This window comes from Haliotis rufescens, unplaced genomic scaffold (genome assembly GCF_023055435.1).
Source record: "Haliotis rufescens isolate VD_foot unplaced genomic scaffold, xgHalRufe1.0.p SCAF_9, whole genome shotgun sequence".
In the NCBI taxonomy this organism is placed as follows: Eukaryota; Metazoa; Mollusca; class Gastropoda; order Lepetellida; family Haliotidae; genus Haliotis; species Haliotis rufescens.
Window position 1 is genome coordinate 39,272,930 of NW_025964383.1, and position 16,795 is coordinate 39,289,724.

Here is a 16,795-nt window from a genome sequence, read left to right on the forward strand (position 1 = left end):
AGCCTATCTATTTAGATAAACATACGTCTTAGACGTATTGTATAAGTAGGGTTTCATTGAGAAAATATCATGAAACATGAAAAACTATTACTATATGCATATTTATTCCTGGTTCACATTGGATCACACTCCGGGTCAGTGGTGACTTAGCATAGCTCCACTGCCACAGGCTAATTTGCATATGACATCACTGGACTTTTCTCTTGTTTGTAAACCAACACGCTTTTTCAGAAATGGAAAGGAAAAGACTAATGCAAGTATTTGGGGGCGCTTTACATATTGTTTTGTGAAATTATATACATACTACAACTCCGACAGTGAGTTGCATGACAATACATATGATATTTACACATTAAAGTGACCACATTGCAATAGCTCTCCGTACGTTTCGATGACAGCACATGGAGCCCAAAAATATTTTGTCATGCACTTTTCGCAATTGTAGTAGCATATCTAGATCTATATTATTTTGAAAAACAATATCTAAAGCTCATCAAAGGCTTGCATTAGGTCAGTCTGTTCTGTTTTCAGAATAAGCGCGTTTGTTAACAAACACACAAAAAGTTCAGTCACGTGATAGTGATATGCAAATTTGCCAATGGCAATGGTGCGGTGCGAAGTCATCACTGTGCATGTGGTTCTGAACTCTTTCGGAAAATATCGATTAAATCTGTTACTTGATTACTATAGCTTTGTTGTGTCTAGATACCAACGATATAAAGATGCAATCTGAATGAAACGAAACGAGTCCAGTCCAGTTTATTTTTAGAAAACTGCGATTTCCTTTCTGTGTGGAAGAGAAACACGGACTTATTTTAGAGTTGAGTGAACACAGTTTTAACACCTTGTTGCAGACAAAGACTCAGTTGAAGTTATTTTTTTCTAACATTCTTTCTACCGGACACTGGGACCGTCACACTAAACATTTACCGGTCTTTGCCATTTTTTACTGGCCAAAAGCCGGCATATACCGGAGAACGGAAATACTGGTACGTCTAGTACGCACAAATGTAGAGAAAGGATGCAGAAAAAAATATACTGTGTCTCTAGGAACGTACGCTTATAATCATTGTAACTACAGCGCAACAAGAGCATTTACTGGTGTGGTGTTATTTCATCCATCAATCATGACTACTGGCACTGCCCACATCATTGTTTCATTCAACATGTTCAAGGATCTAAAGTAATTATACATCCTGTATACTACATCATTTCATTACTTTACAGGACCCCCTCATACCCCTAAAATTAATTATTGTGGGTTCTCTGGACCCCCACTTTTGTACGTCAAGGTAAAACCCTATGTAGTAACACATGACTGAAATACAAAATGATTCAATTTTGAGAACCAGTGCAATGACTACCAATACATCTTGATTGACCATGTCTTGCAAAATAAACCATTTACTTGAGTAGACTGTGTTTTCATTACAAGAAGGCCACACCCAAGTTAATTGTGATGGAAAGTCAATATTCGGCATTTCAGTGTCTGAAAGTAAAATCATCAATCTATCTTAAGGTTGTCTTTTTCACATTGTGCTTGGTTGTAGCAGTCAGAGAAGTTGTTATTACTCACAGCTACAACCGATGCACCACTTTGGATTTTGGTGAGAATTCACTTGGGTTGCTTTCTAGTCTAAGTGGTACTGTATATCGCTGTGTATAAGGCAAGTTTTTCGTACCTAACGTGGTATGTCGTCTTATAAACAGGGTTGAAGAGTCCTGATGTTTTTTTCCCCAACACAAAGACAAAGGCTGAGAGTTTGATTGCATGCTTGTTCAAGGATATCCCCTCTACAACCCATCCTAGAGAACAAAAGGAAGAAAAGCTCATCCAAACTATCATAGTATCGACTCGATCCGTGTCCAGACATCAATGACAGTCTACAACAATCTTTGAATTTACCTTAGTTTCTATTTGACACATCTTTACAATCATCTTTCAATGATCGGCCAATTGATCAGTGATGACAAACAGTTGTAACCGCCACAGGTTCATAAACAACTTCGGAAATCACCCATCACCTCATCATGTTGGCCATTTTGACGTCTTGTACTAAATGCAGAGCTACAGATAAACTGCGTTTATGCGTAAAATACCCCCCTAAACTACCGTATTCGACGTAATAAGCGCCCCGCTCTAATAAGTGCACACGGCGATATTTGCTAATATATTGGCTAGTGAACAATCCCAATTAGCACTCCTTCCGATTGATCAATGTACACAAGACTTACTTATTCGCGTATAATACGTACTTGTGTGTTATATGCATTCTTAATTATGGGCAATTAAATTCTGGAAAAATGTATGTCGCATATAAACATTTCAGTGTGTCAGCATAAACCACGAAATTTATCTTTCAACTCTCTTTTTTCCACCAAAATAATATTCTAAGAAGAGCCCCCTCAGGGCTCAAAAAATTTGTTCAACCCTACTTGTCCTGCAGGGCAAGTACTTTTTATTTTGTACTTGTCCTGCCAAATTTTCACTTGCCCTATTGCTCAATGCTGAACAGACAATATCATGTATCATGTACATGATGTAACCACTGAAAACAAAGTAAATAAATTGAACCATCTGCTAAAATACTGACAAACCTACTGTTTTCCAAATCCTGAGCAGTTTCTTTCTTCAACACATCTGCTATAGATTGGGTGAATGCCTTGCAAGCATGATCATTCAAATAATTTGTACCAAGTATTACGCCATTCTTAGACTGCAACTGACAAAAACTTGGAAATTTTGAAAATGGTTCCCCTTCTATAGCAACATAGTAGGCTGTTGTGAATAGCTTTTCATAAACTTCACTGTTTTTTCCATCAACTTTTTGCATTGACTTGGCAAACTGCACAGTCTGAGGTTTGTAAAAAAAATTATCATGTTCACAGCACTGAATATGCTTCCTACTTTTAGCGTGAAATTTCAAAGTTTCTTTTCTGAAATTATGATGTAAACCAGTTACGAGTCCACATTTGGGATCAGATAGTTTGGGGTATTTTCGACAGACAGTGCAATACAACTCGCTGTCATCATCGTCAAATTTTGCCCATTCAAATTCACTCATCCACTCAGATTGTACAACATGTTTTCGCTTTTGTGTATGGTATTGTTTTTGACTAAGTTTTCGTTTCTCCGCCTGTCCAGTCAACTTTTTGTCGGCACAACCCTCCGACGAGAAAAACTTTCTCATATCCGCCATTTTGGTTTACTGTATTTTCTTGAGTATAGTGCGTGCTTTTTTTCCAAAAAACTCAGCTGTGTAGAAGGGGGTGCGCATTATACACAAAATAATGAGTTTTGATGTTTTTCCCCCAATGGAAAGACATTACCGTGAGCGCGTAACACCGGAAATACCATGTCAACAAATCCATACTGAAGTACGCAAATTAGTCATGTAATTACACTGTCTGGCTATGAAAAGTGTTCTTTGTATATCTGGACTTATGTTTGTAACTCATTTTAATAATTTTATTCAAAATTCCTTTTAATATTGTTTGAATTAATTTCGGTGAAATCGTGTGTGAAGCGATCGGAAGATCGCACAACTCACCATTATTAACAGCAACCACGGTCAGATTACCGCTATTGATGCCTTGAAACAAACTTTAGTTGACAGAGAATGACTCGTTAAAAGTCATATTTGTTTTTGTTGGACGATTCTATGTCAACACGTAAATCTCGCGATCACGTGCACGGGAGCCTTGACGGTGACTGGTCAGACTGGTTCCATGTAAAAAATAATACCCGGCAATAGCGATCAGCTGCTTCGCTTAGGGTTATTATTATTTTAAATATGTTAAGTAAAAGCTGCATCTAAATTAACAAGATATTGGAATATATTATTCCTGATAAAAAAAATAGTTTCAGATACAGTTTTTGCCGATCCTTGCATTAAAATCCTATAAAGTTATATCATCGGGTGTGTCTTGACCGAATCACCAGTAGTTAGCAACCAACTGCTTACATCAATAAATAAAGACTGGTTTCAGAATAAAGCCTGCGCAAAGATACATCAAGAGACAAACCTCAGCCTAATTGTTAATGCTATACGCGACATAAATATTGATCGACTGAATGGCCGTGATTTCCATGTCAATATATCGCACATCAAAACAAATATAAATTAAACTGCTGTGAGTATCTGCTCGTCCATCAGGACGAGTAGTTGATAATTTTAGCTTGCCCGACATCAGTTACCACTCGTCAATACGAGCGGACGAGTGGATTTTTCGAGCCCCGCCCCTATTTCTAATTTTGAGAGCGCCCTGGGCGCCTTTTACATTGAATACGGTATTCAAAACCCAATTTCTTTCAATTAACTTGCATACAGAAACGCAGGCATCAAATGAAAAAATCAATTGCTTGAAAATAGCACTCCTAAATACCCAATGAAGCTTTTTCAGCATGCGTACAACAAAGCTTATTTCCGAAACTCAATTACAAGCTAAATTACTTTCCAATTCAAGCCTATATTTAGAACCGTTATATACATCTAAAACATTATTTCATTTTTTTTATAAATCTCATAATGCTTACTCATTTTGGAAAAAAACCCAATAGAGTGAATAGATGAGAATATTGGTTACCCAATGAGAAATATAATAACACCAATTAAAATAGAAACCTTCGAGTAAAAACTCAATTGCTCAAAAAGTTATCTGGAGCTCTGTTGATGTTGATGGAAATGTATTAAGACTCGCTGTCATTGTGACTGGCTAGCTTAGGTAGTTCTTAACAGACCTTTCTCATCTAATGAGATATTACAGTAAACTACTTTTATAACAAACATGCTTAAAACAACTTATGGATATAACATACTGTTTTTTGGTCACGGTCTTTTGCTGTACAATGACTTATGTATATCCTGTATATATGAACTACAGTTATAACAAACTAAAATTAGTGGTCCCTTTGAGTTCGTTATAACCGTTCGTTCATGTAGAGGATGTTGAGCATACATACGCTCATGTCGCCTCGCGTTTTGAGGAACTATTTTATTTTGCGATGCAGCTGGTTGTTGTATGGCTGTCAGTGTAAACATGAAGTCACACATACTAAATATAATTGTGAATATGACTTTTTCTCTCTCAGGAATTGACTAAATGTGTCAAGGAAAATTGATATTCAAAACAAAATTGCAATCATTTTTTTTTCATTTTACATCTCCTTTAAGGTTTTTTTTTCAAATGATTGTTGGGAAAAGATTATTGACAGAGATTATTCTGGGATGTTCTTTTTGTACATACAAAAAAAGGTCAAAGTTCAAGGTCACAAAAGAAGATACAGAAAAGTATAAATATGTACGTTCTTTTGGACTGGGCGCCTTTGAAGATCCAAGTTAAAATTGGTCTTCAGCAACCGATGTTTGTCGGAAGATGCAACTAACAGGATCGGGTGGTGAGGTTCCCTAAATGGTTGATTGTCATTGTATTTCAGTTGCATAGATCAATCAATGGATTGCAGACCTCAATTAAGTGCAACCCTATTATTGACAAATGCCACTTAATCAATATTTATGTCTACATGTGTCAAGTGGATGTATACAATTTTCAACCCTTACTTGACTAACCCTTACTTGTCCACACAAAATCGATATTTGAATACACTCAATCCCTCTAAAGTTTATTAACCGTACTACATCACTAATCCCCGTGTTTAGTGTAATTCCTTAGGCTCAATGTCATCATACTGTGGGTATTGTTTGATGCAACTTGGTTTTCATGTAAACATGCACCTGGTACAAGTTAAGTCAAGTTCCTTAAATCAAGCCCTGAATTGTCTGGTCAAGCCTCGATTATTTACATACCACCGACAGCATCATATAGCTGGAATATTGCTGAAGACGCCGTTAAACCAGAAACAAGTGGACTTTAAGACAGTGCCCTATGTTAAATAGGGTTTGGTTAAGATGAGTCAAGGTCAGCGTTCAGTTTTTTATCTGAGTAGTGGAATTTATTTACATCTATCTTTTCAAATCCTACCACATCTAGTGTTGGTGCTGTCTATCAAAGGTCAAGGTCATCTTTGAGGTTATCGTGCAACATTGTTGTATCATTCTTTGCCAGTTACTGTTGTACATTTACATGTACAAACCTGGGACCTGGTAATTGTTAGATTTTAAGAAGTCGTCTTAGTTATGGTCAGGTTCTGAAAGAAATGTTTTTTACCTGATGTGCATGGTGGTATTTTGAGTCTTTTAAGATTGGAGGAAATGGCAATTTAGGGTCTGCTTCTTTTTTTATTAGTACTTGCAAACACCTAGTTGCATTAAAATTTGACCATTTACTGTTCAATGTTAATTGAAAATCTTATCAAATTAATGGATTTTGCAAATTTATCATCAGACTTTAAGGTTATGGCAGTTGATGATAAAGATTGATGAAAAGGATAAACAGTAGAACATGGATATAACGAACTACAAGGGACCAGAAAAATCAGTTCCTTATATCCATTGTTCGTTATATCCGTTGTTCGTTATATACGTTTTCGCTCAGAAACGTCCGCCATCTTGGATAAAACAATACACAATACACGTAATTGCAGCATTGACTTGTATTGGCAGTGATCACTTCATAGCATTCAATTGATGACATTTCATAACATTCAATTAAGTTGAACAAGGTTGATCCGTCGACGCTGGTTGTGTTGATTCACCGCTGATTGCATACAGCCAATTGTTAGTGACACTTGACACTGAGTGAGATTTCTTAGTTCGCTATACACGTCACTATTTAGTGGTAGATGGGCTTGTCAGTGATCAGATATCAGTTCGTTGTAGAGAGTTTGTTATATACGTAAATTTTATATGATATTATATGGGAGATAAATCAGGGATTGTTTAACAGTTCGCTGTATCCGTGTGTTCGCTATATCCGTGTGTTTGCTATATCTGTCTTTGATATGTCCGTGTTCTACTGTGATATATTATAAAAGTCTTTTGCATACAGTGTTCATGTGATTTGAATACATTTTATTCATAACAACGGAAGACAACTACTATGGTTGGTGTATTGGCACTTAAATAGTATTGCAATATGTCAAATGACACCTCAAAACTGGGTGCTGCTTCACTCAATAATCCAGACTTCAGATTGCGAGATCGGTTATGACAGTTTGGATAAACGAGACTACCTATTACATCATCGATATTGAATGTTGACGTGAACAACACAAAGCTTTTGCTGCTTAGATAGGAACCCAGTCCATCCAAATGCCTCAAGATCCAGATATTATTTATATGATTATGTATTAATTCTTCTGTGACTGTGCTGTGTAAATATCGATACACAAGGATCAAATTGCGATATACGTGTATTACAGATGGCCATATTGCAATATTTCTGCATACTAGTTATATCTTGCATCTCTAATGACAACATAACCTGTTGATTTCAGTATGTGATAGGATTGGAATTTCATCATTGGTCTGTTCCAACATTGATCTGATCCAACCAACCAATCATTGATGGTGATAAATGTTCCAATGTTATCAATTAGTATATAATGAAATGTCCTTGGTAAACAGCTGATTTTGCATTTCAGCGGCAGAAACTAACAGTTTTAGTCCACTAGTCCTTATAATGACATAGAGCAAAACCCTTAAAAATTGCAGGGGCTGTCGGGTAGCCTAGTGGTTAAAGCGTTTGCTCGTCATGCTGAAGACCTGGGTTCGATTCCCAACATGGGTACAATGTGTGAAGCCCATATCTGGTGTCCCCCTCTGTGATATCGCTGGAATATTGCTAAAAGCGGCGTAAAACCATACTCACTCACTCACAAGCATGTGAGTGTTGCTGACCAAGGATTATAATGAGGGTTGAATCTGGTGTTTCAGTTACCATAAGTGGATCCTGGCATGGCTAGGGGATATAACTCTGCATGGCAAACTGCAAGACCTTATATCTAACTTGGCCACCTATGACTATGAAATCAATACAAGTTGTGTTCATGTTAAAGGGGCGGATCCAGGATCGAAAAAACAGGGGGAGGGGGGTGTCAGCTTGGGCCATTTGTACCTTCATTGAGGGTGGGGGGAAAAAATGGGGGGATGGCTCCACCCCCTGAACTTATTGATAAGCTGATTTTCTGAGAAATATTGCTTTTTTCATGTTTTGAACTTAGAAATATTTTGGGAGTCGAAGTCGGGGGTATTAGTGAGCCCTTGTTATGTTAACAGTTACATTTGAAGTATATTTTATTTTCTATCATTAAAACACCTCTTCTGTTTCAGCTGTTTGAAGCAGTATTGAAATCATGACGATAGTTATGCGTGGAAGCCCAGCTGGAGGGGATTCCCCTCAAGAGAATTCCCCTCCTCAGACAGGCCAGGCTCCCCAACAACAACAGCCAACAACACAACAGCCACAACAACAACAACCCCCGACTTCACAACCATCACAGACACAACAGCCTCCTAAAGAAGCTCTACCCCAGCAGCAACAGCAGCAGCAGCAACAACAACAGCAGTCCACAAGTGGAGGTCCAAGTCAGATTGCGACCCAGCATGATGAAGGAGGTCAAGGTGATGGAATAGTGGTGCCTCCTGATGACCAAGAACCTGAATTCCCCCACGTGGAGTTGGCAAAACTAGATGAAATGATTAACCGACCTCGATGGGTTGTTCCAGTGCTGCCGAAAGGAGAACTTGAAGTTCTTCTGGAAGCTGCAATTAAACTGAGCAAAGATGGTATGTAAATTGTTTTCATTTAGAAATATGTTACTCATCTTTTCAAAGCCAAAACCTAGGTTTTTTAGTATTTTGTCTACTTACAAGGCTTTATGTTTTTATGATGTATTCATGGGAGTTGATATTTACATCAGATTATTCTGGAAGACTACTATATTTTCTTGTGTATAATTCACCTTTTTTCGAAAAAATATCTGTAGAGGTCGGGGTGCATTATACACTCAGACATTGAATTTTTGTCAAAAGTACCCTGTTCTAAAATTCCAAACACTTTTAGTCTAGTATTCTGAACACGGCTCTTAACATCATTTTCAGTAGATTTTATTGTTATTATGCGGACTATCATCAGCTGTGGTACAAAAATAGTTTTGTCTTAAAAGGCGACTAACGGGATCGGGTGGTAAGGCTCGCTGACTTGGTTGATACATGTCATCGATCCCAATGGAGCGGATCGATGCTCATGATGTCAATCACTGGATTGTCTGGTCCAGACTCGATTATTTACAGACCGCCGTCATATAGCTGGACTATTGCTGAGTGCGGCGTTAAACAACAAAAAATAAATAATAAAAAAATAGTTTCAGATATAATTTCCAGTAATCACTGCATTAAAATTCTTTCATGCTATGATATTGGGTATTTTGTAACTGAATCAACAATAGATCCCAGGAGAAAATGTATGTTCTGCTGATTGCTATTTCGGCATGTATTACAAGACAACTACATATGATAATCTTAATCTCTGCCTTGCAGGAAATACAACTGAAATTGTAAAGCATCATGTCCTATAGTTTTTATTGCAAACATTTTTATTGACCAAGTTTGTTATTTCATGTTCATTCACCAAAGTGATCCAAAGTATGTTTTGACTGTGCATAATATGCAAACTTTTCCTGAAAGTTGTGTCAGAGAATTGGAGATGTGCATAATACTTAAGTGCACTTCATACACAAGACAAGACATCAGTTTAAGCTTTTAGAGTGGACAGTTCTGTCAAAATGAAGCTCCGTAAAGTATCTTTTTTTATCTTAATTCTAGATTTCATCGTTAATTTTCTTGTTGGGTAGACTTATGGGAATGTTGTCTGAAGATCCATGGTTGATTCACAAAATAGACAAAATGGGTAAAGCCAATTCATGGAGTCCCAGACTTATCTGCAATTGGGTAAAAAGGTCCTGAGTATCCCCTGCTTGTCTTGAAGCTGGTGAAAGAGGATTGAGCATTCTTGCATGATGACTTTGCTGATTGTCGGTCTCCATTGTTGGGTGTTAACAGACTCTGTCTTGTCCCACCATGAATATTTACTGACCACTGATTTACATTGAATATTGCTGTCTGCTTTAAAGGTAAGTAAGAGACTGTTGTCTCCTGTTGTAGTTTAATGGTAATATTGCTTAAAAAGGGCATCATGAATTAATACCTTCACTTACTCAGTTACTGTTTCCATTCTTTCAGGATTGGATGTAAGAAGTGAGGCTTGTCAAAGATTCTTTCGTGAGGGTCTTACAATATCTTTCACAAAGATTCTCACAGATGAAGCTGTCAGTGGATGGAAATATGAGATACATGTAAGTACGAGTGCAATATTTTGATATTTTGAATGTTACAATAATTTTGTTTCCACATTTTATGTTTACCAATATTTAGATAGAAATACTATATTATTTGCGATGAATGTCATAAAGTACATGTCCAAAAAGTCCTGATTTAATTGAAGATATATTTGTCAAATTAATAATTTGATCAGTTTTAATTGACATTTCCTTTCTTTTCTTCAGAAATGTATTTTGAAAAATGCTGAGAAACTAATAGAACTCTGTGTGGCTAAATTATCACAAGACTGGTTTCCTCTCTTGGATCTTCTGGCCATGGTTTTCAGCCCTCAGTGCAAGTAAGTCATAGTGTTCACATTCTTGATTACCCGTGAAGGTCCAGGTTAGAATAGGTCTTCAGCAACTCATGCTTGCCGTAAAAGGCGACTCTGCTTGCTGTAGGAGGCGACTCTGCTTGCTGTAGGAGGCGACTATGCTTGCTGTAGGAGGCGACTATGCTTGCCGTAGGAGGCGACTATGCTTGCCGTAGGAGGCGACTCTGCTTGCTGTAGGAGGCGACTCTGCTTGCTGTAGGAGGCGACTACGGGGATCAGGTGGTCAGGGTTGCTGCCTTGGATGCTACATGTCATCGTATCCCAAATGCGGAGATTGATGCTTATTATGTGAATCCCCGGATTGTCCTCTCCAAACTCGATTATTTACAGACTGCAGTCATATAGCTGGAATATTGCCGAGTGTGGTGTTAAACAACAAGCAAACAAATCACTTTCTTAATGTAACAGAAATGTTCCTGGAACTGTATTCGTAGGTACATGTGTTAAACATCACTAAATGCTGTTTAGAGAGTCATGTCAGAATCAGATGACAGTGGGTTCATATCCCAGATTTGTCTTACTGTCATCTTTAGTCAGCACCAAACCATAACTTAGTTTCAGCAATGTGGTTAAGGTCTCATACCTGCATCACTTTTGACTTTCTTCCCTCATTGTCCTGACACACAGTTGTCAGGGCTTGATTTAGCTGTATAAATCATGCACAAGTGCAACCTAAGATTGAAATGCAATTTAATATTTATGTTTACATGCACCAAGTGGAAGTCAAAATATTCAAATTTCTGTCTACTATCCCTTACTAGTCCACATAAAATCTATCTTATGACACACTCAAAACCCCTAAAGTTCATTAACCATTCTACGTCACAAATCGCCGAAGTGTCTGTCTTTGTTGACATTTTGAACTGTTAAATAGATACTCAGCTGAGCTACATTGCACATGACACTATTTGTAAAGCATAGAGGGAAAAATGTATGACATGCACATATTATTAAGCTATTTGAATAACATGGATTTTAATCAATTTGTGCAGATTCCACACTTACAATGGAACTCGGCCGTCAGAGAGTGTACCAGCTGGAACCCAACCATCGGAGGAATCTCTGTTTGCAAGACCTCCAGACCCAAGAACTCCAAGGGTAAGGCTCTTGGGAATTATTGACACATTCATTATTGATATTCTTTGAAAAGTTTGATGCACAGTTATCCCTTTGATGCACAATTATCCCCCTTTGACCACAATCATCCCCCTATGACCACAGGTACTTGCCATTTATATTCTGTTTCTTGTTAAACAACAATATAACCTTTGAATGATGGCAGCCTGTAAATAATTGCGTCTGGTCCAATTAATCCAGTGATTGACATCATGACCATCAATCCTTGCAATTGGGTTACGATGAATGCATTAATCAAGTCAGCGAGTCTGATCTGAGTACTCAATTCTGTTTGAGATGATAGATTAGTTTTTTTTTAATGAGTCATAAAGGTAGGTTTAATAGCAATGTTCAAAATTAAGCATGAAAGTCAAGACGCTCATAATGTTAAAGATATAAATTGTCCCTCGATTCAAAATCTATAGCGTAAAAATCTAAGAACCCCAATTGCCACTCTTATTACTGGAATGTGTCTGCTTTGGCCATGTTGCAAGATGTGTCCAAACACCTTTATCTGAGACCAGACTCTAGATATTATCAGGTATTCTTTTCTTTTGAAAATATTTGAGAATTCAGTCACATTTGCTTTCTTTTTCAGGGTTGGTTGGTTGACTTGGTAAACAAGTTCGGAGGCCTAGAAGGCTTTCAGATTCTTCTGGACAGATTCATCAAAGCTCCAGCTCTCTCCGTACCAATTATTGCTGCACTTATTAAGTAAGTACCATGACAAGAATTTTATATAATGTCTCTTTCTCATCAGATCATAAAAATTTGTCTGGTATGTTTGAATGTGTATCAATGAACTTTCTTGCTTTTTTTAGACCATTTGGACAGTGTGCTGAGGTACTGACACCACACACTGTACAGAAATACTTCATGCCCATTGTGGTAAGTTTCTTTGAATCTTTTCTCATTGTCACCAAAAGATAGGGGCACATGTTTGGCCCAGTGACCTTAAGACATCACATTCACTGCACAGAGTGGTTTCCCTTAGCAATGTGTGGATACACTGTTCCATGGGTGTGAGTCCCACATTACCCTTGTTGGTAGCTTTCAACATTTAAGATGTATGTTGTTTTGAGATTTCCTCTCCCATAAAGTTGACATGCAGTGATGTGACTGAAATAATGGTTTTAACTGAATTTGACTGCATCCGCCACAGTTTGTTTTTAAGAGCATGTGGCAAGTCGACATTTCAGGGATATCTTATGTATATCTCCAATAAAAATCTGGGAAAGTCTTTTTGACATATTGGCTGGTCATGTCAAAGGTGAAGGTCATCATCAAGGTCATAGCTTGACATATCATCTATAGGGCAAAGCTTGGAAGTTTGTAAACAACCCTTAGACATGAGCTATTGCTTTAGGAATGTTAAGTATAGTTTCCAAAATGAATAGATTGAGGCTGTGCCTTTAATCTGTGGCTTTGGATATGTGGTTATTGTAGACATTTCTTACAGGATATTGTACCAAAGTTTCTTGATAAACTGACTGATGACGAACTAAAGAAAGAATCAAAGACTGAGGCAAAGAATGATGCTCTGTCATCAATCATCAAAGCCCTGAAACAGCTTGTGTATCGACTCCCCAACCAGGATGAGACAATCAAAGAACTGGAGATATTTAGACTCAAGATGATACTGAGGTATGAAGCGTATTCTTTTCTAAGTTTCTCATATGCTCTGTGGAATATTCGATGTCAAACTGCACAAGCTGTTTAACACCACTTTATTGATGTGCCAACTCAAATTGCATGATGTAAGTCATGGTGTGCCGACTAAAATTGTATGGGGTAGATCAAGCTGTGCCAACTCAAATTGTGCATGGTGTAAATTTTGTTTTGCCGACTTAAATTGCATTGTTATTATTATTGCAATTATAGTTCTTATTTCACAGTGACAATGTTTCAACCTGTTGCTAATTACAGGATCTAGATCTTGACTTGAAATAGTTTTCTGACAGTCAAGCATAAGCTTCCTTTAACAGTAGACAGCTGACTGGTAATTTCTTCAGACAGTGCTGATGCTGCTGTGTTGTGTTTCAGACTGCTGCAGATATCATCGTTCAATGGCAAGATGAATGCACTTAATGAAGTGAACAAGGTGATAACCAACGTGTCATTCCATGCTAGTCGCCATACCCAGGTAGAGGAGGATGAGTGGCTAACTGCGGAGAAAATGGCTGTAAGTTGACAGTTTACGATGTTTACATAGAGACTAGAGGGCAAAGTGCTTGATGTTTTGAACAGAAGTTTGTTTGGTTAATTATTGCTTGTGTGTAGTCATATCACAAACGCATGTACCTGAAATAATAGTTCTTCTCTCAAGGACCGTTTCTGGACATTAATGGGGGTGATAGGATTCATTGTCAGTACTTCACGGGTTTGTATACACAGCATTCCTCCATCACCTGTGAATGCATCGGGCTGATATTGGCTGTGGTATTGATACATGTTGGTTTTAAGTCGTAATGGAAAGAGGCTGTTTATAACTCAAGGAAAGTCACATGGACCCTACACCATGCCAGAAATTGTGAGAACCTTACCGTTGCGAGTAGATAGCTGCAAGACTATGGCACTTGTTGCACAAGAAATATTGCTGTTTAATACAGCAATGTAATCTGAGCACTCATAGGTATGAGACATTGGTAATTCACTGCAAATCGGCCATATGTATTCACATGTGATGGAGGATTTGTTGTTACAACATTCATATGCTGATGTTTTTTTTATGAAACAGGGCTCTTTTACTGAACATTAAGCTTCCTTTAACTGACATTTTACTCTCCACATTATAAGGATTCTCTGTAAATGCAATTGAATTTGTACAAGATTTTTGACAATTGAAAATATTACCAGCAATAGTTTGGTTTGAAACTGGAGTCCTCCATCACTGCTTGTACTTATAGTCAGCTGCAGTGTATATTTTCTCATGTCTACAGGAATGGATTCAGCAGAACAACGTACTGTCAATAGTTCTCCGCGACAGCCTGCATCAGCCCCAGTATGTGGAGAAGTTGGAAAAGATTCTCCGCTTCATGATCAAGGAGAAGGCTCTTACCATGGAGGACCTGGACCGGTTGTGGGAGGCCCAGTCAGGGAAACATGATGCTATTGTGAAGAATGTTCATGACCTGCTGGCCAAACTGGCATGGGATTTTACCCCCGAACAGCTGGACCATCTGTTTGAGTGCTTCCAGGTCAGTTCAATGTAGAAGGATATTTTGAAACCTTCTTCCATGGATAGAGATGGATACCATTTTTCACTATTCTTGCATTTTCAAAGCAGTTTAATGTGATGGTTGATTACCAAGATAAAGATAAGATAAAGAACATCAAAGTTACTCATGAAAGTCTAGTTAGGGCTGATTGATGCAAATATGTGGTTGTTTGAAGCTATTCAATACTATTTAGGTAAACGTCTAATTGTAAGGAAAGACAAGTTTGATTTCTTGTAAAACATTTTATTGGAAGATGTTAAGAAAGCGTAATTTCAATCAAACAATGTTTTTATTTTTTTTAAACTTGAGCACAACTCAAGGTAAGCTTGTCCATAAAACAAGAGAAAAATGGCTAGGCCTAATTTACGTTTATAAAAGAAAAATTAACAGTGTTGTTTCTGTTTCTGGCCTTTCCAAATTAACCTGGAAAAAAACTGCTTAACAAAAGCATTGTTTGTTTTCTATCTCTAACATGATGTTGTCTTACAGGGTAGCTGGAATAATGCTACTAAGAAACAGCGTGAGAAGCTCCTTGAGTTGATCCGCCGTCTTGCCGAGGATGACAAGGAAGGTGTGATGGCCCACAAGGTTCTCACTCTGCTGTGGAACCTGGCCCACAGTGATGATGTCCCCACAGAGATCATGGACCAAGCTCTCACTGCTCATATCAAGATCCTAGATTACAGCTGCTCTCAGGTAGGCCCTGCTTGATTAAACAGCCCCATGTAAATTACCATATTTTCTTGAGTATAGTGCACACCAAGGTATAATGCGCATTCCCCTCTAGCGGATTCAGTATTTTTGGAGAATTTTTTTTTTTAAATATTCTGCACAGAAAAAAAATTTACACCTTATCCCTTCAGCGAATTCCGGTAAACAAACGGTAAAAAAACTTGGTCAGTACAAATTTAAAATTTGAGATAATAAATCATCAGACATGTTGATTTACCGTTTAGATTGTATTTTTTGTTCTGCTAGGCATTGTTTTACATGCAGGGATTAAACCTTGAGTATTTTCTCGTAAACTACGCTGGTGATTCGGTTAAAACTTACCCAATGATATAACTTTAAAGGATTTTAATGCAAGGATTGGGAAAAATTGTATCTGAAACTAATTTTTTAATCAGGAATAATATATCCTGTTATTTTAGTTGCAGCTTTTACTAAATATATTTAAGATAATAATGACCCTAAGCGTAGCACTTTGGTGTAGCTGATAGCTATTGCCAGTTATATTTTTCACATGGAACAGTTTGACCAGTCACCGTCGAGTCAAGCTCCCGCGTGCGTGGTCACGAGAACAACATGTTGCATAGAATAGTCAAACTACAACAAATATGACTTTTAATGAGTCAAAGTATGGCATTTATGATATGTGTATCCTTTCTCTGTCAACTAAAGTTCGTTCGAGGTGTCAATAGCGGTAATCTGACCGTGGTTGCTGTTAATAACAGTGTGATATGTGCGATCAACCGATCACATCACACACGATTTCGCCAAAATTATTTAAAACTATATTAAAAGGAATTTTGAATGAAATTAATGAAATAATTTACAAAATAAGTCCAGATATACAATATACAATATAGCCAGACTGTAATTACATGATTAATTTGCGTACTTCAGTATGGATTTGTTGACATGGTGTTTACGGTGTTAAATGCTCATGGTAATGTCTTTGTGTTGGGGGGAAAAAAACATCAAAACTCATTATGGTGTGTATAACGCACACCCGCTTCTACACAGCTGTATTTTTGGAAAAAAATGTGTGCACTATATTTAAGAAAATAGGATATGGTTTTGGCCTGAATTTGACGGCCACTGCTGTACTTCGTTCTTGAAACCAT

General features: G+C 37.6%; 1 protein-coding gene across 1 annotated transcript in view; it reads left to right on the forward strand.

Moving 5' to 3' along the window:
• Positions 1 to 16,795, forward strand: part of LOC124139568 (probable ubiquitin carboxyl-terminal hydrolase FAF-X) — a 56,997-nt gene that overhangs the window by 2,632 nt on the left and 37,570 nt on the right. The window contains exons 2-11 of the mRNA XM_046506742.2: positions 8,232 to 8,687; positions 10,143 to 10,255; positions 10,466 to 10,578; positions 11,607 to 11,712; positions 12,329 to 12,444; positions 12,552 to 12,618; positions 13,190 to 13,374; positions 13,774 to 13,912; positions 14,670 to 14,927; positions 15,438 to 15,644. Coding sequence (XP_046362698.2) covers positions 8,255 to 8,687; positions 10,143 to 10,255; positions 10,466 to 10,578; positions 11,607 to 11,712; positions 12,329 to 12,444; positions 12,552 to 12,618; positions 13,190 to 13,374; positions 13,774 to 13,912; positions 14,670 to 14,927; positions 15,438 to 15,644 — 1,737 coding nt within the window. The 5' untranslated portion in view covers positions 8,232 to 8,254. The remainder of the gene's footprint in view (positions 1 to 8,231; positions 8,688 to 10,142; positions 10,256 to 10,465; positions 10,579 to 11,606; positions 11,713 to 12,328; positions 12,445 to 12,551; positions 12,619 to 13,189; positions 13,375 to 13,773; positions 13,913 to 14,669; positions 14,928 to 15,437; positions 15,645 to 16,795) is intronic.